The 22,778-nt window shown below is 44.8% G+C and overlaps 1 protein-coding gene across 1 annotated transcript in view; it reads left to right on the top strand.

Moving 5' to 3' along the window:
• The first annotated feature begins 2,696 nt into the window (after positions 1-2,696).
• Positions 2,697-22,778, top strand: part of LOC126176285 (sodium/hydrogen exchanger 3) — a 649,283-nt gene continuing 629,201 nt past the window's right edge. The window contains exon 1 of the mRNA XM_049923434.1: positions 2,697-3,057. Coding sequence (XP_049779391.1) covers positions 2,697-3,057 — 361 coding nt within the window. The remainder of the gene's footprint in view (positions 3,058-22,778) is intronic.

The raw sequence follows: 22,778 nt of genomic DNA, 5'->3' as shown, positions 1-22,778 counted from the left end.
TACACGTCCATCCGCTCGATACAATTGAAACGAGATTCGTCCTACCAGGCAACATGTTTCCAGTCATCAGCAATCAAATGTCGGTGTTGACGGGCACAGGTGAGGCGTAAAGCTTTGTGTCATATAGTCATCAGGGTTACACGAGTGGGCCTTCGGCTCCAAAAGCCCATACCGATGATGTTTCGTTGAATGGTTCGCACGGTGACACTTGTTGATGGCCCAGCGCTGAAATCTGCAGCAATTTGCGGAAGGATTTAACTTTTATCACGATGAGCGATTCTCTTCAATCGTCGTTGGTCCCGTTCTTGCAGGATCTTTTTCTGGACGCAGCGATGTCGGAGATTTGATGTTTTACCGGATTCCTGATATTCACGGTACACTCGTGAAATGGTCGTATAGAAAAATACCCACTTCATCGCTACCTCGGAGATGCTGTGTCCCATCGCTCATGCGTCGCATATAACACCACGTTCATACTCACTTAAATCTTAATAACCTGCGATTGTAGCAGCAGTAACCGATCTAACAACTGCGCCAGACACTTGTATTATACAGGCATTGCCGACCGCAGCGGCGTAGTCTGCCAGTTTACATATCTCTCTATTTGAGAACGCATGCCTATACCAACTTCTATGCCGCTTCAGTGTACAAATTCCTGCTTTTTGCTGCGGTTTGCGAGCATCTTGTCCAGTTTTAAGTGATCTAATGTTTTCTGGGTGGATTTGTAGATTACCGCTATGTTCCGGTTTTTCAACATTTTTCGTATGCGGTCAGTAATGTCCTTAATGAAAGCTAGGAAAACTTTCGATTTCTCAGGTGCTTGAATATCGATATTATTTCCGCGCCATGGTCTTAACGCTCTTTTTAACTCAGCGGACGAATATCCATTCTTAAGCAATGCGTCTGTGAGATGTTTTAATCCCATGTGAAGCAGTTCTGGTTCGCAGATATTCCTTGCTCTACCCGCCAACATTTTCATGATCCTCGCATATGTTGTGGTTGGTGGTTGGAGTCCCGTGTTCCGTAAACTACACTACTGGCCATTAAAATTGCTACACCATGAAGATGACTTGCTACAGGCGCAAAATTTAACCGACAGGAAGAAGATGCTGTGATAAGCAAATTATTAGCTTTTCAGAGGATTCACACAAGGTTGGCGCCGGCGAAGACACCTACAACGTGCTGACATGAGGAAAGTTTCCAACCGATTTCTCATACACAAACAGCAATTGACCGGCGTTGCCTGGTGAAACGTTGTTGTGATGCCTCGTGTAAGGAGGAGAAATACGTACCATCACGTTTCCGACTTTGATAAAGGTCGGATTATAGCCAATCGCGATTGCGGTTTATCGTATCGCGACATTGCTGCTCGCGTTGGTCGAGATCCGATGACTGTTAGCAGAATATGGAATCGGTGGGCTCAGAAGGGTAATACGGAACGCCGTGCTGAATCCCAACGGCCTCGTATCACTAGCAGTTGAAATGATAGGCATCTTATCCGTATGGCTGTAACGGATCGTGCAGCCACGTCTCGATCCCTGAGCCAACTGATGGGGACGTTTGCAAGATAACAACCATCTGCACGAACAGTTCGACGACGTTTTCAGCAGCATGGACTATCAGCTCGGAGACCATGGGTGCGGTTACCCTTGACGCAGCATCACAGACAAGAGCGCCTGCGATGGTGTACTCAACGACGAGCCTGGGTGCACGAATGGGAAAACGTCTTTTTTTCGGATGAATCCAGGTTCTGTTTACAGCAACACGATGGTCGCATCCGTGTTTGGCGACATCGCGGTGAACGCACATTGGAAGCGTGCATTCGTCATCGCCACACTGGCGTATCACCCGGCGTGATGGTACGGGGTGCTATTGGTTACACGTCTCGGTCACCTCTTCTTCGCAGTGGACGTTACATTTCAGATGTGTTACGACTCTTGGCTCTACCCTTCATTCGGTCCCTGCAAAACCCTACATTTCAGCAGGATAATGCACGACCGCATGTTGCAGGTCCTGTACAGGCCATTCTGGGTACAGAAATTGTTCGACTGCTGCCCTGGCCAGCACATTCTGCAGATCTCTCACCAACTGAAACTGTCTGGTCAATGGTGGCCGAGCAACTGGCCCGTCACAATACGCGTCACTACTCTTGATGAACTGTGGTATCGTGTTGAAGCTGCATGGGCAGCGGTACCTGTACCTGCCATCCAAGCTCTGTTTGACTCAATTCCCAGGCGTATCAAGGCCGTTATTACGGTCAGAGGTGGTGTTCTGGATACTGCTTTCTCAGGATCTATGCACCCAAATTGCATGAAAATGTAATCACATGTCAGTTCTGGTATAATGTATTTGTCCAATGAATACCCGTTTATCATCTGCACGTCTTCTTGGTGTAGCAATTTTAATGGCCAGTAGTGTACCATCCTCTTTCTTGAAAACCAGCAGCTCAAGAAATCGTCTGCCTGCCTCCTCTTTGGTAAACTGTAAGTATCAGCCTTACCTTATACTGGAGCAATCTGATTAAGAAAATCTTGAAGAGAGCGAGGAAAAGCTATTTGGTGGCAGGGGACTGTTTTTCCAGCGGCGGGAAGCACCTGCCCCGGCGCCGGCCGCCACCGGCTCGGTGCGCATGCGCGCCCGCTCCGCCTCGGACTGCGCTCCCTGAGCGGCGGCGGCGGCCTCCCTCAGTCGCAGCCATGGCCGTGCGGCGCGCGGTCGATCCGCAGCGCATGCTGCTGCTGCTGCTGCTGGCCGCCGCGGCGGGGGCCGTCGCTGCCCTGCCCGACGCCGCCACCTGGTCGGTGCGCCCCGTCGCCCAGCAGCAACCCGACGCCTCGAGCGCTCCGCCTCCGCAGCCTCTGATCAACCTGCCCACCACCTCCACAGATGGGCCGGCGGAGACGACGAGCGCCGTGTCCCTTCAGGACGCCAACCCCACGCCGGCCGAGGAGCAGCACGACGTCAAGCGCTATGCCGTCTCGACGGTGGAGTTCGAGCGAGTGCAGACTCCGTTCATCATTGGCCTGTGGATATTCAGCGCCAGTGTCGCTAAAATAGGTGAGTACTGAATTCACATTTCCTCTATTGCTTCTTTTCTAGCACTCGTACAATTTTAAAGTTCTTCTTCTCCTTCACGCTAACGCACTAATACGCTGTACTGTTGTTATCCTTACATGTCACCAACGCCGTCCTTTCAGAAGCAGAAAAATAACTCGATAGTTCAACATGGAAACACCAAATTCCTGACAGTTCATTGAACATGATGCTATCATTTGAACGGTTATCGCTACATCCTTATGAATTACTGCGTTTTTCAAATAGTTGAGGAGCTTAAAATTACGAACTGTGGCGCGAAATCGACATTATAATAAGGACAGGCGAGGTTGATACAGGTGCTGTCTTTCCTTTGTTTCTTATTTATTTACTTGTCCGTAACAACCCTCCTCGCCACACATTTTAAACTCGTAGTGCTGAGAAGAAACGTCTACCAGACAGCGACTGAATATCATGTACGGCCGGTGTCATATTCCCAGTAAATTTACGGGGGTGTCCTAAGCGTTTGGGGAAGATAAACTTCTTTGGCAAGCGTTAGAGAAGATAAACTTCTTTGGCCTGAACTGACAGGTACATAACAGACTAGAAGGCTGATGCATTGGCCTGTCAAAATTAAAACAACTATATACACAGTTATTCACCACATACAGCTGTGTTATGCCAGTCGCAACATAACACATCATTAATTACAGCCACAGCGCCGCTAGATGTCCTAAAGAGGTTAACCATGTCCACGATTGACATCCGTTTCATGCTTACCGACAAATAATCTGTTGCGTCCTGAGCGAGTAATTATTTCCCCTCGTGCAGAAACGCTCCCAAAATTTGTGGGTGAACACATGAATCGTTACTAATCAGCGGTATGTCATTTCTGGCGGTGTGCCAATTACTCTGGTTACCCTAAGGTTTTCTAGCATCCTAAGATATTCAATGGTTAAATTTGCTTGCTGGAAAGGTCGCGGTTGGTAATTCCTGAAGAATATCTCCGAATCGGCAGCAGCTGAAAAATTACACGTGGGGCGTCCTTTGAAACCAACTGTTACGTCTTAGGAATAATATTTTTACCGCATTTCAGTATCTACCGTTTATATTATCGAACGCGTTGTTCCTTAGTGGTGGATTTTTAATTGGGAAGCACAAGGAGTGCATTTAAAACAGGAATTTATTTGCGATTAGGGCACAGTAATGCAACCATCCGCCACGAATATGATGTTCATTGTCAGACATTTCATAATTTTACATGTGCACATAACAACTTCAACTTTTGCGAGTGTCTCAACACCTTCTCCGCTAGCATTAATACTACCCAGGAAACAATATTTAGTATGTACTAATTGTTTCGCGGCATGGAAGCATGATAACCAAATATAATTTATGAGCAAAAGGTTTGATTTTTTTTGCTGCATATTGTATTATACCTCTGCCATACAAAATTCTTAAATGTGAAGATATTTTCCTTCCAAATGAAGATAGTTTTAATGATACATTGACTCATGTTCCACAATTTTTATTACGACTGCAGATACTCATCAGATACTCGTTGGAAACATTCTGAGCTTACTATTCTCAAGAGGAACCTCCAGAAAACAGATGCAATGTGCAGCCTCACTGTCTACGGTTGTCCTAATAGTGTTTAGATAACATTAACGGTGACGATTCCATTGACGACGCTTTCATAACAGTCATCATGATGCGAAAGGGTATTTGCAGATAGTATATTAATCGGCCTTCAGCTGGCTGCAAAATGTGAAATAGGTTGAACAAGACGATGCTTTACGACGCAAAGCCATCGTGAAGGTCTTCAATTTTGTGAACAGCGCGGCTAGCAGCTTTCGTATACGCACGAATAACTATCACTCGTCTTTTGAAGCTGAATTTTATTTTGTTTGGCACGAAAAGCGCGCGATCCCATCAGTTGCATGATTTTCCCTGTGTACTGAAAATGTAGAAAAAGCTAACAATGAGGCTGCCGTCATTATAAATCTCGAAACACAGTGCTCCAATCCATGTAATGTACACAAACGATTGTGTCTACCAGAAAGAACGGTCCAAGAGAATCCAAACTCGAAGAATTATTACAGGGTAGCAGAAAGAAACGATTAAATCTACAGTGTGATAGTGTTCATATAGCTCTAGCAGTGTCCTCGTATGTGTGGCCAGAAATCTCACATTTACATTACGTTCAGTCACTGAAGCGCCATCAACAGAAGTGGTGGTATGAAAGCGAATGCGAGTGGGTCTGTGCCTCGTTCACGACGCCTCGTCACCCTCTCTTGAGTAAGTTGACAAGACATCCTCAGTTTTAGTGGAGGGCCTGAGAAACCATTGGCATTCTTGTGTCATCGCGACGGACGATATAGAGATATTTCACCGGACGGAAAACTGCTGAATTAGGGACACCGCAAAAACTAGATTGATTGTTTTAAACCATTTTCGAAGCCAGTCATAATAAACGCTACTATATTCGTCCTAATTCTGCTTAACGGTCTTTCTTACTGAATTCTACAAATTTATTTCCATTTCAAGGCTTTTCACGAACTAATTATGCTTCCTTCCATTGTTATAAACACGGTTACATGCTGCTTTACGGTTAATTCATTTGTAGGAAGATCATTACCAAAAGGACATCAAAACATTGAGGGGGAATGAGTGAGAGCGCTCTTCGAAGTGAAGAAGCTAATCTTCAACACTGAACATCTTCTCGCAATGTAACGATTGTGTTAAACATTGTTACATGTAGTACAGCCTAGTACGTTAAGCGCAACACAAACATTTCATTCTATGTGGACTAGTGAACGCTTCAGAATTATTATCTGTTTTCTACGAATGCTTATCGCGTTTCTCACGGGCGTAGGTGCTCCCTAATTTGAGTCCAAGGGATGAAATTGGAAGCGATGCTGCGGAAGAAAGGCTCACGATTATTACTAGGAGCAGTTTACGGTGATGTATCTCTTTATCAGGAGATAGCTTTCATTTGCCACTTATGGATATACTGCCTGGCAATAAAGTGGAGCACCCGAAAGACATGGTCAGATATCACCGTAAATTTATACACGAATACATCATTAGCGGGTGTGTTGCAGTTCTCTGTGACAGGTAGAACGGCCACCAGAGTGCATCGCGTTTCGTATTGTCACCAGGCCTTCTAGGGTACGCAAGGGGCGTGAAGAGCGTCAGGTGTTGAGTGATCACTGTGAATTGCACGGAAATGCGTTTTCGGTACCTGACAGAGTTTTAAAGAGGCCATAGTGTGGGTCTCCATTTGACTGGCTGGTCAAATTGTGTAATTACAGATTTGTGTAACATTCAGGTATGACAGTTGGCTGAGATTGGACTGCATGGGAACGTGACAAAAGAATACTCGTTGTCGAGCTTCCGGTCGACCACGCGTGACCACCAAAAGAGACGATCGGCGTAATGTGCAAGGAGCACGTCGTAATCCATTCGCATCTGCACCAACCATCGGAGAACAAGTAATAGACTCCGTGCAACATGCTTTATCATCCCGCACCATTGATCGGAGACTGGCAGCGGCTGGACAGGGAAATTACCGCCGTATACGTAGGCTGCCGGTAACACCTCAGCAAAAGCGCCTGCGTCTGGAGGGCCTTTGAATGGCGTTCCATTGAGTTGAGCGATGGCTCGCTGTTCTGCACTACCCATAATGTCCACCATCGACTAGGATAGCGCGACTTGGGGAGAGATCCTATTCGTTAAATGTAGTCCTTGGTATGGGGATGCATCAGGTACACTACTGTCCATTAAAATTGCTACAGCAAGAAGAAATGCAGATGATAAACGGGTATTCATTGGACAAATAAATTGTACTAGAACTGACAAGTGATAACATTTTCACGCAATTTGGGTGCATAAATCCTGAGAAATCAGTACCCAGAACAATCACCTATGGCCGTAACAACGGACTTGATATGCCTAGGCATTGAGTCAAACAGAGCTTGGAAGGCGTGAACAGGTACAGCTGCCCATGCAGCTTCAACACGATACCACAGTTCATCAAGAGCGTATTGTGACGAGCCAGTTGCTCGGCCACCATTGACCAGACGTTTTCAATTGGTGAGACATCTCGAGAATGTGCTGGCCAGGGCAGCAGTCGAACAATTTCTGTATCCAGAAAGGCCCGTACAGGATCTGCAACATGCGGTCGTGCATTATCCTGCTGAAATGTAGGATTTCGCAGGGATCGAGTGAAGGGTAGAGCCACGGGTCGTAACACATCTGAAATGTAACGTCCACTGTTCAGACTGCCGTCAATGCGAACAAGAGGTGACCGAGACGTGTAACCAATGGCACCCCATACCATCACGCCAGGTGATACGCCAGTATGGCGATGACGAATACACGCTTCCAATGTGCGTTCACGGCGATGTCGCCAAACACGGATGCGACCATCATGATGCTGTAAACAGAACCTGGATTCATCCGAAAAAAAAGACGTTTTCCCATTCGTGCACCCAGGTTCGTCGTTAAGTACACCATCGCAGGCGCTCCTGTCTGTGATGCAGCGTCAAGGGTAACCGCAGCAATGGTCTCCGAGCTGATAGCCCATGCTGCTGCAAACGTCGTCGAACTGTTCGTGCAGATGGTTGTCTTGCAAACGTCCCCATCTGTTGGCTCAGGGATCGAGACGTGGCTGCACGATCCGTTACAGCCATGCGGATAAGATGCCTGTCATCTGGACTGCTAGTGATACGAGGCCGTTGGGATCTAGTGATACGAAGCCGTTGGGATCCAGCACGGCGTTCCGTATTACCCTCCTTAACCCACCGATTCCATATTCTGCTGACAGTCATTGGATCTCGACCAACGCGAGCAGCAATGTCGCGATACGATAAACCGCAATCGCGATTGGCTACAATCCGACCTTTATCAAAGTCGGAAACGTGATGGCACGCATTTCTCCTCCTTACACGAGGTATCACAATAACGTTTCACCAGGCAATGCCGGTCAGGTGCTGTTTGTGTATGAGAAATCGGTTGGAAACTTTCCTCGTGTCAGCACGTTGTATGTGTCGCCACCAGTGCCAACCTTGTGTGAATGCTCTGAAAAGCTAGTAATTTGCATATCACAGCATCTTCTCCCTGTCGGTTAAATTTCGCGTCTGTAGCACGTCATCTTCGCGGTGTAGCAATTTTAATGGCAGTAGTGTATGAGTTCTGGTCCCAAATGGTAGTGAACTGTGAGTGGCGGAGCTCTGACGACACAATAGTAAGTCGAGGACTTGCTTCGTTCTCATTTGTTACCCAGTATATGACAAAATCGTGGTGCCATTTTTCAATAGGGCAATGCTCGCTGACAGTTCACTCGCGTCTCTCTGAAGTGTTTGCATGACTTTGAGGTACACCTGTGGCCTGCAAGATGCCCAAATCTGTCACCAGTGTTAGATGTTTGGGACCATCTTGGACTTCTGTTACGTCCCGGTGCCAGTATCCAGAATATCAGGGACCAGTTACTACAGTTGTGGGCCAGCTTGCTCAGGAGAGGACACAACGGCTTTGTGAGAACACTTCAAAAGCGAATCAGTGCTTTCACACAGGCCAGATGGGCTGCAATTTCATACTGTTAAGTGGGCTCATATTGCCAGTCTTTTGTAAATTTCAGTCGATATCATATTAACAGAATCTTCCATCGGTTCTTGGTAGAACTACATTATAATAATAAATGAAGAGCATCAGTTTGCTTTTGTTCTACAATATTGTAGAACAAAAGGAAACTGGTGCTTTTCATTTATTATTCAGTCGATATTGTTATCACTAGTATAACATCCCATACCCTCTTAATCCGTGAATTTCTAGTTCGTTTCCTCCTCCCCGTCAGTGTGCTTCACTTTTTCCTCAAGCATTATATCATTACATTCTTTGCTTGGCAGTCCATGCGTTTAGAGCAATTGTTTGCAGTCTGAAAATAAAGGTGTTGATGTGACATTAGTTCATTTGCACGAAGTAAACAGGGTTTAAGGTGTTTTGATCACAAGGAATGTTTTCGCATATACAGCAAGGACAACGTTTAGGTACACTGCAGATTGTGCTCTCATTGTAGAAACAGGTAATGTTTTGAACCTGTTTACGTGGCGGTATTGTGTACTACCGCTAGGATTAAGCCTGAGTGCTGCACATAACAGTAGTGTTTTAACGAAAAACAGCTGCAAACGCCAACGTTTGAATGTCAAGGTCATGTAAGACACATTGCCATTCGTATTTTCGAAAACCGAAAGAAGCTGATACTATCATCATTAACTGGAAATTGTACTTGTGGAATACAGAGGCTGTTAATAGTGTCAACTTTTGAGAACCACTACATCAGTTCAAAAAGTCAAGGTCGTTCCATATTCAGGGAATGAGTTTAGAAGAACAGATGCACTAATCCTGCACCGCCGCTCATGGCTAGGTCCTAGTGGAGATGGTTTCAATTGCCTTCCTCCAACTTCTTTTGGTGTGTAAGGTCTGTATCAATGTCGTGTGGAGGATTGTGACGATTACTTGTACAGAGTAGTGTTGGGTTTGTTATGGGTGAAGGGAAAAGAGAGGATGGAACCCCCTGCCAACACATAGCCTGTTCCTCTCGAATAGCACCAAGGTGTCGCTGAGCCATCCCCATCCGACAGACTGATCACAATCAACAGTGTCACATGTCCTCACTCCATGGGACACTGCGGAGAGGTTTGGAATTTAAACCAGGACAATGGCGCAAAGTCTGGTGATTAGGAAATTTACGCCACAATCTCTCTCCTCCCTCCCTCCCCTCCCCCCCCCCCCCTTGCCGACCGAATACTGGCAGTGAAAATTTCATTCACCACCAGAGTTCGAACCGGTTTAGCTACGAGTCGAGCGCTACCGCACAAGCTAGCGTAAGCAACCCCGGGGATAATTACTCTGATGGAATGTCTATCACGAATTTTATACATATTTGGGGTAGCAACTTGGCTAGAAAACTTGAAAATTGAGAATTCTCGGGGGAATTGAATTTACCAGAAAAATCATGTAAATCTCAGGGACTTCCCAAAGATTCAGGAAATACTGAGAGACTGTAGCGCGAGTTGAACTGTTCGTAGACGGGAAAAAAAGGAGCCGGCCAGAGTGGCCGTACAGTTCTAGGCGCTACAGTCTGGAGCCGAGCGACCGCTACGGTCGCAGGTTCGAATCCTGCCTCGGGCATGGATGTGTGTGATGTCCTTAGGTTTAATTAGTTCTAAGTTGTAGGCGATTGATGACCTCAGAAGTTAAGTCGCATAGTGCTCAGAGCCATTTGAACCATTTTGAAAAAAGTGCTGGTTCATTTTGTTACAAATCATTCCCAGATTCTGCTTCGGAAACAACCTCTTGTCGAGTCGAGTAAAGAAAGATGAAGAAACACGTTGAATTGTTATAATGCTTGTTTTCTACCGCAAGAATGTTTGGCGCTCTCGAGAGCCTCCGTTAGTGTCCGTGGACTTTCAGACTCCAGGCCCGTTTCCCATTGCGTGACTGTGAACGCAACGGAGCGTAGCATGCACGTCGTCCTTTGCATTCACATAACTGTGAATTTGTCAATCACACTAACCCAGAGATCGTCTTTTTAATTAAAAAAATATATATATATGGGTAGATAGCGATCCGTATTTGAAAACGAATGCTGTCTAGATCACTACTGAATACTTAGGCTTCAATTCTTTTTTACTAATTTCAATGCAAAGCAGTGTCATGCTTCACGTGGAAATGACCTGAGTATGAAGAGCGTACGGTTTGAAAGATGTGTCGTTTCTGAAAAAGTCTATTGATATCACTTTCCACTGACAACAATTTGCAGCTTGTTCCTTACGAGTATATACTTGAGGTTATCGTACAGTGAAACAGAGTGGTACAGAATGGTAACAGACGTCATCTTCGTGGTGTAGAGTTTTAATGGCCAGTAGTGTACTATATTAAAAAAAACTATAGTGAATACTCTCGCACAATTAATAAAATATCATCAGCTTTTTGTGAAAGTGTGGATTATCGAATACACACTTACCCATTTCTGCCGGAGAACTGCGTATCTTGTACACCTCTAACTTAAAATGCAACAACGAAATGTTCAATTGTTTGTTGTCTTCTTTCGTAGTATGCGAACACGAATTTATGTTTCTATACATTAGCAAAATATTAAAATGTTAATTGATGAACATAAGGAAGACTAGTACAGTTTAGGATCGCACTTTCCCCTCTTCATCTCACCAAGGCGCAAGTTTCATTCTGTTTGCAAGCCATTCCAGCAACAAAGCGCGTTGAAATTGGACAAGATCTTAGCTATCACTGACATTTGTGGCATAAGTGGTGATTCTGTAACCAAAATAGGGAATTATGGAGAAGCCCGTCCCATATGTTGTCGTTCTACACGTACACACACATTCTGAATGGCAGAGGGTACTTAGAATTGTACCAGGTGACAGGATTTCTTCCCCTTCCAGACGTGCAGGGAGAGCATGAAAAAGACTGCTTCAGTACTTCTGTGTCGCTGCAATTAGTCTATTCTTCTTCTCACGATTCTTATGCGAGCAATACATGGAAGATTGTAGTATATTTTTAGAGTCACCAGTTAAGGCCGGTACTTGAAACTTTGTAAGTAGTGTTTCTCGGGATAGTAGTTTGTGCCTCTCTTTAAGCGTCTGCTAATTCTGGTGTTTCGGAATTTGTGTGGCAATCACCCGTGGGTCAAACAAACCGATGACTATTCGTTCTGCCCTTCTTTGTATAAATTGAACATTATCTGTTACACATATTTAGTATGGGAGGCACAACTGTTTTACGAATAGGCTCCTTCGTAGAGTAACAACATTTTCGAAATATCCTGTCTGACAACCGTCTTCACCAACGACTGTGCGTATGTGAATATTGCATTTCATAAACGCACCAGTCCTTACACCAATGTACATGTATGAATTCATTGACTCCATTTGCAACTTACTGATATTGTAGTCATTGGATACTACTTTTCTGCGCTTTTCAAAGTACACAGTTTTACATTTTGCACATTTAAAATTAACAACCAATTTTTGCATCATCCCTTTATTTCGTAATTCATGGCACAGAGAACAAAACTTGACTCTGAGGCATACGTATACAGGCCGTAACGAGTGTTATAAGTGCAGATATTTTTATATGTGTTATTTTAATATATTTACACATGAGTGTGTTGGTTGTTTTTACTCTGCGTCGATCAGTCTTCCCACAAACGTATCACAAAGTGTACAATTTTCTGCACAGTCTTACTGCACCACTAATTGTACCACGCCTGTCAGAAGATACTGTCTTGCGTCAGTGCACCCCCACTTCAACATGTCACCTACTGCCCAAAGAAAAATAAGAATTAGTGATTTGCTCTTGCCACGTGTACTTGGAGCTACTAACCAACCTAAAAACATGGCTTGTAATGGCTATAGTTATTAGTCTGCAAATGACGTAAATACTGATGCAATGTTGTTTGTAATGTTGTTCACTGCATCGTCCTCAGTCGCCAGTAGAAAAAAAAAACACCATTTATACCCCTTACACGCTCTTTATTCACTTACAATACGTCCGCACCACCAATTCACAAAAATTAAAGTTTGTGTAACGACAAAATCGTGTGTGGCCCATGGAATCCGTTTTCACAGCACCCGGGCAACGTGAATACGTGGTGGGAAGTCCACCTGCTCAGATGCAGACTTCAGTCCTTCGTGGCACACCATCGGATCAGATCAGGACAGCCATGGTCCTAATGTCACAACCTTCAATGGCGAGTCGCGCACAATGCGTGGTCGTCACCGACGTCCAAAATGGCCTCGTTTCAATCGATGCCACACATGTTCAATTGGGTCCAATTCCGGGGAACAGACACGACACTCCAGTTTGGTGAACCTGGCATATTGAAGGTACGTGTTCATGAGTAATGTCACCAAAATTTCGGCGGCACGGTCAAACCATTAGTTGCAGAATGTCGTCCCTTCTTGCACATGTTGGACACAGTGTTGAAGGAGTTCGATATTACCAGGTTATCTCCAAACAAGTTTTCAGTTATCATCAGGGTACACACAGATACCAATATCGTCCATAAACAACACCTAACCCAATCCTAGAGTATCCATTTTGCACGATTTCTTGCCCACCTGTAACAGAGTCCATGGAGTACGAGGTGGTGCTCGCCATGGTTGTCGGAAATGGAGATTAGCATCGTGCAATCGTCCCCTAGTAGTCTGATGTGATACATGACGTCCTCTAGCCTCTTCGAACGCCGATTTCAGTTCTGGAGCACACAGACACGGTTTCTTTGATTCAGAGGTCGTAGGTATTGATCATCCTGTGCACCGGTCGAACTTGGACAAGCTGTGTGGTGTAAGTCCTAAAGTCTAACTCTCAATTGGAACCGATTCCATGTCTGCACAATATCACTTTAACTCAGGTGCACATGTCGAGCAACTTCGCTGGTTCACAAACCATCTGCACTTAACGTGACGATGCGGATCCTATCAGTGATCACGACTGTCCCTCGTTTCACGATGGATTTTCATTCTACTGTTTCGCATACGTCTCTAATGCGTTTATTTTCAACTGAAATGCTGCAGTCCGTTTGAGTGCGACGTTCTATCGGTAGGTAGCGCTCATGGTAACTGTGTGTATGTTTACAAACCGTCAAGGGTTACGTTCCGATCAGTGCAGGAACAGTCACACCAAACTGTTGTTGATGTGTGTGGCACTGGATAGAAAGCTGCATCATCTGTAGAATGCCTGAGGTTCCTAATGATTTTCCTACAGGTCATTGATACACCATGCGAACAGCTCTGGCCTCAGTATACTTCCCTGCTGCAAGCCAGAAGTAACGTCTACTTCAGTAGATGACTCTGCATCTCAATAACCTGCTGCGTCCTCCCTATCACAGAATTCTCAGACCAGTCGCAAATATCGTTTAGTATCCCTTGCGATCGTAACACAATCGTTATTGTTATATCGTCTCGGATGCTTTTCGCAAGTCAAGAAATACTATCTACATCTACCTGATTGCCTTGATCCACAACTTCAAATGTCTTCTGAAGAAAGCGCAAATTGGGTGTCTCATAATCGTGTTTTCCGGAGTCCATGGTGTTTGGTATGTAGGAGGTCATTCATTTAGAGGTACCTCATTATGTTTTTTGGCTCAGAATATGTTCTAGGATACTGCAACAGATGAACTTCAGTGAGATATTACAGTAGTTTTGCAGATCACTTCTGTTAATGCCCGCATCTCGTGGTCGTGCGGTAGCGTTCTCGCTTCCCACGCCCGGGTTCCCGGGTTCGATTCCCGGCGGGGTCAGGGATTTTCTCTGCCTCGTGATGGCTGGGTGTTGTGTGCTGTCCTTAGGTTAGTTAGGTTTAAGTAGTTCTAAGTTCTAGGGGACTTATGACCATAGCAGTTGAGTCACATAGTGCTCAGAGCCATTTGAACCAACTTCTGTTACCCACCTTATAGACACGTGTGCCCAATGCTATTTTTTCAATTATAGTTTTTAGCTCAATGGACCTGCAGCATCTTGTGGTTAAAATGTGACCTAACTCATCTGCAAATACCGTTTAGAATCTGACAGGCCCTGGTGCTTCGTTTAATTTCTGCGACTTGAACTGAACTGTTTCTTAACGCCACTGTCAGCAATATCTGTCACTCATCTTTGGATTGTTACGAGAAGTAATATGGGTCAGTAAATGTATATCTTCCTCAGGTAAGGGAATATTTGAAAACGAAGTTTAGCATTTCTGCTTTTATGCAATTTCAATATGTTGCTGATGTAGAACTAGAAACTCTTTTGTTTCATGAAGAGATTTATTACAAATCTGTCACAGTTCCAAGTAACGTAGGTCAGTAAATCTATATCTTCCTCAGGTAAGGGAATATTTGGAAACGGAGTTATTTCTGCTTTTATGCAATTTCAGCATGTTGTTGATGTACGAGGGTCGGTCAAAAAGTAATGCCTCCCATTTTTTTTTCTACTTAAAGAAATTAAGTTAAGTGAAAAATTTGAATTTGGCGCCATTCCTCAAACCTTCTTCTGCAATCCACTGCAGTAGTAACTTTCTGTGTCAACAGGTGGCAGCACAGCAGAAGTTTGTAAGATGGCCGACATCGATGTTCGTTTGAGACAGCGTTGTGTGATTGAATTCTTGAATGCAGAAGGTGAAACGCCCATACGCATTCATGAAAGACTGAAGAAGGTGTATGGTGTTGTGACAGTGGATGTCAGCACTGTTAGACGATGGGTTCGTCGTTGTAAGGAAGCTGAAGGGCAAACACCGTTGACTGACGAAAAGCGGAGCGGCAGGCCGGTGAGTGCAGTGACTCCACACAACATTCAGCAAGTTGATGACATCATTCGTGGTGACCGTCGGGTGACTGCAGATGAAGTGTGTCGCATTATTTCTCTTAGTAAAGGCAGTGTGATCACGATTATTAAACAATTGGGGTACTCAAAAGTTTGTGCACGGTGGGTTCCAAGAATGTTAACCGATCAGAATAAAGAGGCAAGGAAAACAATAGCCTCCCAACACTTGCAGCGCTTCCGTTTGGAGGGAGATGAGTTTCTGAAAAAAATTGTGACCGGGGACGAAACATGGGTGCATTTTTTTGAACCCGAATCAGAGAGGCAGTCAATGGAGTGGCGTCACACAAGCTCGCCGAGGAAGAAAAAATTCAAAACTGTGCGATCGGCAGGGAAAGTTATGGCAACAGTTTTCTGGGGTACAGAGGGTGTGATTCTGGTTGATTTTTTGGAGCAGGGATGCACAATAAATTCTGTTCAATACGTCACAACCCTCAACAAACTTAAAGCACGTCTTCAGCGAGTTCGCCCAACAAAATCAATGGCAGATGTTCTTCTTTTGCATGACAATGCAAGACCACACACCAGTCGTCACACCTCTGACGAGATTGTCAAAATTGGATGGGAAGTTTTGCCTCATCCCCCATACAGCCCTGACCTGGCACCATCAGACTTCCATCTGTTCGGGCCACTAAAAGAAGCTCATCGTGGGATTCATTTTGAAGATGAGGAGGCCGTCAAAACATCCGTGCGTCAATGGCTTAGGAAGCAGAGCTGTGATTTTTACCGTGCTGGGATACATGCCCTTGTTCAAAGATGGACCAAAACTGTAGAGATGGGCGGAGATTACATTGAAAAATGACAAAATGATCCTCAATGTTGTGGTTTTCAACCTATGTAATTGCATTTAAATTTCCTGACAATTAAACGTAGAAAAAAAAATTGGAGGCATTACTTTTTGACTGACCCTCGTAGAACCAGCAACTCGTTTGTTTCATGAAGAGTTTATTACAAATCTGTCACACTTCCAGCACATATATTTTGGTGTCTAGTTTGGAACTGATGGTTCAGTCTCAAGCCAAACCTTATGAAGCTGCAACGGAAGTGCCTAATCGTAGTGACAATCATCTAAAGTTGGCAGTACATGCATGTATTGCCAATTTCAGATGGTTATCATTACGAATGGCCACTTTCAGTGCAGCCTCAGAAGGTCTGGCTTGAGAATGAATCAGTCGGTTCTAAACGAATCGCAAGATATATGTCGTGCAACTATGACAGATTTGTAATATACTAATCATCTCTCCTTTTTCTTTGCTGCCATCAGTTTCAATTTCTGTATCATATATGTGTATCTGGACACTGACTTTACTGTCAGTGACAGCCTTCACCTGTGACCAGAATTTCTTTGGGTTTTATGAGTGATCATTCTATAGGTTTCTACTACATTACTCACTGAAGGCATAACGTATTACGTTATTGATTGTGGCAGTGATTATCGGTAAAGAATTTAACCTTTTAATACCTGAATAAATTCCTATTTGTAAGAAAAAATCAAATATCGTATTTTGTAACCAGTAAAGAAGTGTTATAGAGTACATGAGGTCAAAAATAAGGTATGTTGCACGCGACAAGTGTAACTGGATACGTCGCATATTTGCGACAACAGTCATCTGAGAAATTAAACACTGACAACGCTTCATTTACGTTAGAAAAAGGTTTTTATTTTGACATTCTGAAGATACATTAATAGGATTACTTGCTTAAATAAATTGCTAATTTTAAATAATTGTATATAATAAAATTAACAGCTTTATACGTAAAATTCTCTGAAACAGTTTATTCTCAGGCTTAGACACGTTTAGTACACATGAGTACTGTCCGGTCTTTAGTATTTGGTTTTGTACACCTTTGCCTTCTGTCTGTAACCTGAAGGCAATGGCATACTGCACGAGCAGACTTAACCACAACTGGTTTTGTTGATCCCTGATGCATCCTGCATACTATTTCTGCCTTTACACTGGCTCTTTTCTACTTTCTGTATCTTTTCCCTGCCTGCAGAGTGGCTTTGCTATTCTGAATTTGAATTATATTAGATCATTTTGTTCATTATGGGGAATTTCGAAACTGTCACAGTCTCTCTCTGCAGGTGGTAAGCGAGCTTTCAACTGTAGTATTCTGTTACTCAAGTTCATCGCCAATATTTGCTTCCACGTCACGTGATTTCATCTCAAAGGTACTCAAACGTGTAACGATGCGTATTTTACACAAACAGTGTTATTGAATTCTGTTGGGCGCGCAACTAGTTTATTACATCAAGAAGTGATTTACGTCGCATCGCATACACTAAAAAAATTAAAAAAATCAATAAAAAATTAAAAAAAATCATTCCGGGTGATACACCAGTATGGCAATGACGAATACACGCTTCCAATGTGCGTTCACGGCGATGTCGCCAAACACGGGTGCGACCATCGTGATGCTGTAAACAGAACCTGGATTCATCCGAAAAAATGACGTTTTGCCATTCGTGCACCCAGGTTCGTCGTTTTATACGCCATCGCAGGCGCTCCTGTCTGTGATGCAACGTCAAGGGTCACCGCAGCCATGGTCTCCGAGCTGATAGTCCATGCTGCTGCAAACGTCGTCGAACTGTTCGTGCAGATGGTTGTTGTCTTACAAACGTCCCAATCTGTTGACTCAGGGATCGAGACGTGGCTGCACGATCCATTACAGCCATGCGGATAAGATGCCTGTCATCTGGACTGCTAGTGATACGAGGCCGTTGGGATCCAGCACGGCGTTCCGTATTACCCTCCTGAGCCCACCGATTCCATATTATGCTAACAGTCATTGGATATCGACCAACGCGAGCAGCAGTGTCGTGATACGATAAACCGCAATCGCGATAGGCTACAATCAGACCTTTATAAGTCGGAAACGTGATGGTACGTATTTCTCCTCCTTACACGAGGCATCACAACAACGTTTCACCAGACAACGCCGGTCAACTGCTGTTTGTGTATGAGATATCGGTTGGAAACTTTCCTCATGTCGGCACGTTGTAGGTCTCTCCACCGGCGCCAACCTTGTGTGAATGCTCTGAATCATTTGCATATCACAGCATCTTTTTCCTGTCGGTTAAAGTTCGCGTCTGTAGCACGTCATCTTCGTGGTGTAGCAATTTTAATGGCCAGTAGTGTAGAACAGTCACTTTCGTATGATGAGAATTCGCTACGCACGAGATTAAGGAATCAAAAGCGTCTCGGCTCGTGAGTCAGGATGTGAAGACAGGACGCCACTCGCTTGCCGTTGAGAGCGTTCCTTGTAATCGGGCAGATAAGCGCAGCGGGCAGAGCAGGTTGCGGACTGCTGGCTGGCTCCCCGGCGCGCTGCCGGAGTCGATAGCGGGGAGCGTGTGGCGGTGCAGCCGTTAGGCGCGCCGCAGTGGGCAAGGGCAGGGCCGCGCTCCGCTACACGTGGCACGTCCCGCCGTTTCCGTCTCGCGCACCAGTCGGCGCCGCGTGCCACTCCTTTTTCAGCCTCTCTGACAGTCGCCGCCGCTGCATTTCTCGGAGCTCCTCAGTCCTGCCTCGTTTCTCTTTCCGTGACACCTCCAACGTCAGAGGCGGCTAATTCATGGAGTACATGCTACTGGGTCAGCAACCGCACTGTTTTTAGGTGGGAAATACCGTATGGTTATAATTAAACTTATCGTGTTCCGAGTGCTGCAGTGCGGGCTGTATGCGTGGCAAGCTGCTGAAATATGGTAGGTGTGTTCATTAATCGGTGCGCTTGCGGAGTATACTGAAAAAATAATAGTTCCACTCATCAACAGCAGGTGAAAATATGGTGCTGTAAGCAGTCAGAATGTGAAATGTTTCCTGTTTCGACGTCAGTATGCTGTTTGTCACTTGGCGACGCGTGTTGATTTATATTGTGAGGTTCAAATGGCTCTGAGCACTATGGGACTTAACTTCTGAGATTATCAGTCCCCTAGAACTTAAAACTACTTAAACCTAACTAACATAAGGACATCACACACATCCATGCCCGAGGCATGATTCTAACCTGCGACCGTAGTGGTTGCGCGGTTCCAGACTGTAGCGCCTAGAACCGCTCGGCCACTCCGGCCGGCTGTTGTGAGGTGACTGTTGGTGTAAATGCTTCAGAAGGTTGAAGCTTTCCTATATAAAACGAAGTAGACCGCTAGAGACAGCTCTGAAAAAGGGGCTGGGTTTCAAAAGATGGAGTAATTTTGATTTTGAGGTCTGTTGTATGTATTACCCGTCTCATGAGAAATCCATGCCGCTAAGAAATATCACTGGAATATTCATACCAGCTACTCAGATACGAAGCTGCGAAAATGTGTGAAAATGTCTAGCAGTCACGAAAGTTAGATATGTCAGTGGTTTCTCATGAACTAGGTATATGTAGATATTGCATACATAATGGCTTAAAGATGATGTTACGTTCAGGAATACTATTTCTGACAGAGGGTGGCATTACCAGTTTCGAGGCCACTTTCATTCTTAATTGCTAAAGCAACATTTTTCGGCGTGTGTTGTGAATAATTGCAAATATTTTGCATCAACGCTGAAGGGAACTGAATCAAATCAAAAATGGTTCAAATGGCTCTGAGCACTATGGGACTTAACTTTTGAGGTCATCAGTCCCCTACAATTTAGAGAACTACTTAAACCTAACTAACCTAAGGACATCACACACATCCATGCCCGAGGCAGGATTCGAACCTGCGACCGGACGGTCACGCGGTTCCAGACTGAAGCGCCTAGAACCTCACGGCCACACCGGCCGGCTACGGAACTGAATCCTCTACAATACTGGTTAGTACGCTTTCTACACAAAACTGCACTTACAAAGAGCTAGTAGAGCGAAACCACTAACGTATCTAATGTTTCGCAGTTTCTACACCTTTTAACAGATTTTCACAGCCGCGTACCTCAGTAGTTGTTCCCAAATTTCCAACATGTTATGTATGAAACTTGGTAAATTTAACGCTCTTTAAAACTGCTAAGGGCATATTTTTGCCTAAAACGCACTGGGGGGAGTTACTGGGGAAAAACTGAAAAAAGTGACATTTCTTAGCGTTTTTTACAAGATGGCGGAAAACGCACAAGGGGGAAAAGGTCTAAAACTTGTGTTTTTCACGAGAGGGGAAGTAGATACACCATACCTGAAAATCAAAGTTACTCCTTCTTTTCTAATCCAACATTGCTATCACTACTGGGTTACAACTGCTATTGAGAAGAAAGACCGTGACGCTGGTAAAGTTGTTGTATCAGAACGGCAGCAATAGCAGCGCTGCATTACGGGAATATCGCCGACAGAAGCTGTGGGAAGACCCCCATGTCAATACATGGGCTGAAAAAATGATCAAGAATTTTAAAGAAACAGATGAATTAGGTGGTGCAGCAGGGAGAGGAGGCGGCCCATTCCCATGACGGTTGTTCACGAAGTTGCTGTTGCTATAGCCGAACGTGCAGCGCATGCCTCAAATTTAGCCGATAGCGCAGCATCTGCCTCAAATTCTGCAGCCAGTCCTCGAGCTTCGTCATACGATTTCTTTCCCCCGGTCAACAGTTCAGAACAGTTTTCGGCGTATTTTACACTGGTGTCCCAATAAGATGGAGAATGTGCACCAAATGAAGCCCCAACATAGGCTACAACACTCTTTGCCCTTCGTTTTTTGGCACGCGTGGAAATGATGACATGCGTATGGGGTTTATTCTTTGGACGCACGAGGCACATTTTAGTCTTCATGGCGCTGTGAATGCACAGAGCTATCGCAGAAATAGTTCTGCTGCGCCACGTATTGTGAGGGAACATCCACTTCACTCAGCTTGTATGACTGTCTGATGTAGTGTCACAAGCTCGTTCGTTCTCGGTACGTTTTCCGTCAAGGAGGTGACACCTTGCGGGCCTATTAGGTGTATTGTGACATCTGCACATTATAAGGATCTCCTTGTGCATCACATTATTCCAGCTTTGAAAGAATGCAACTGTGTCCATACCATTATTTTCACGTGTCGCTTGCCACGTGAAAGATTTGGTGACGTCTGCATCATCTCTAGGCAATTTCAAGATGTGCGGCCTTCCAGATTCCTCGATCTCAATCCATGTGACTTCTGGTTGTGGGATATCTAAAAGATCGTGTCTTAACAGAAATGTGTCCAGACTCTTTCTGATCTGAAGGCGAGCAACTGTCAACCATGCCTTGTTAGGGATACAGCATGTTGCTGAGTCGGGAGACCATAATGAACACAGGTTGTAACTTGTGACCGTCTATTAACAGACGTATCAGAACCAATTTATGTATGTTTGATCGTACCTCCCCTTCCTCTGCATCCGCTCCATATTGTGACTGTTTACAGCACAATATTTTCACCTGGCGGCAGAGAGTGAAACTATTATTTTTTCAGCATATTCCGCGAGCACACCGATCAATGAACATACCTGCGGCTTGTCAGCGTCATGCGATGTATGCAGCCTGCACTACAGCACTCGGAACACTGTCAGTTTAATTATAACCATCCCGTACATTATGACCACTTGCATCGTTGCGTGTCTGACTACATTTGGAATTCAAACAGCAGCGATACTGTGTGGCGCGGATACCACAAGCCCTTTATAGGTTTTTCAAGTTAGGTGGTGTAAGACAGCTACACGGTCACACAATTCCCATAACTTATGGGCTGGTGGTTTGTGGGCGGCCAGTAGCATCCCAGATGCATTCCAATGAGTTCAGGTCAGGCGATTATAGTGGCCATGACATCGCTACCATGCTCCTGAAATCACTGTAGTAAGAGTCTCACATTCTGTCACGGACAGACGTCCTGCTGGAAAATGCTGTCTCCGTCAGGGAATACATCAAATATGAAGGGATGCAGGTGCTCGGTAATAATGTTCAGATGTTTAGGACGGGTGGTTGGGAGAGCATCGAGTGACATTATACTGAGTGCACTACCCGAAAATTACATCGGACAATTAAACGGAGAACCGACTCGTGGAGATAACATCTTGGACCTACTGATAACAAACAGAGCCGAACTTTTCGACTCTGTAAGCGCAGAATAGGGAATCAGTGATCATAAGGCCGTTGCAGCATCCCTGAATATGGAAGTAAATAGGAATATAAAAAAGGGAGGAAGGTTTATCTGTTTAGCAAAAGTAATAGGAGGCAGATTTCAGACTACCTAACAAATCAAAACGAAAATTTCTGTTCCGACACTGACTATGTTGAGTGGTTAGGGAAAAAGTTCAGGACAATCGTAAAATGCGTTTTAGACAGGTACGTGCCGAGTAAAACTGTGAGGGACGGGAAAAACCCACCGTGGTTCAACAGCAAAGTTAGGAAACTACTGCGAAAGCAAAGAGAGCTTCACTGCAACTTTAAACGTAGCCAAA

Source organism: Schistocerca cancellata, chromosome 3, assembly GCF_023864275.1.
Source record: "Schistocerca cancellata isolate TAMUIC-IGC-003103 chromosome 3, iqSchCanc2.1, whole genome shotgun sequence".
Lineage (NCBI taxonomy): Eukaryota > Metazoa > Arthropoda > Insecta > Orthoptera > Acrididae > Schistocerca > Schistocerca cancellata.
The sequence above is the reverse complement of the archived record's forward strand: the minus strand, read 5'-3'. Positions and strand labels throughout refer to the sequence as shown.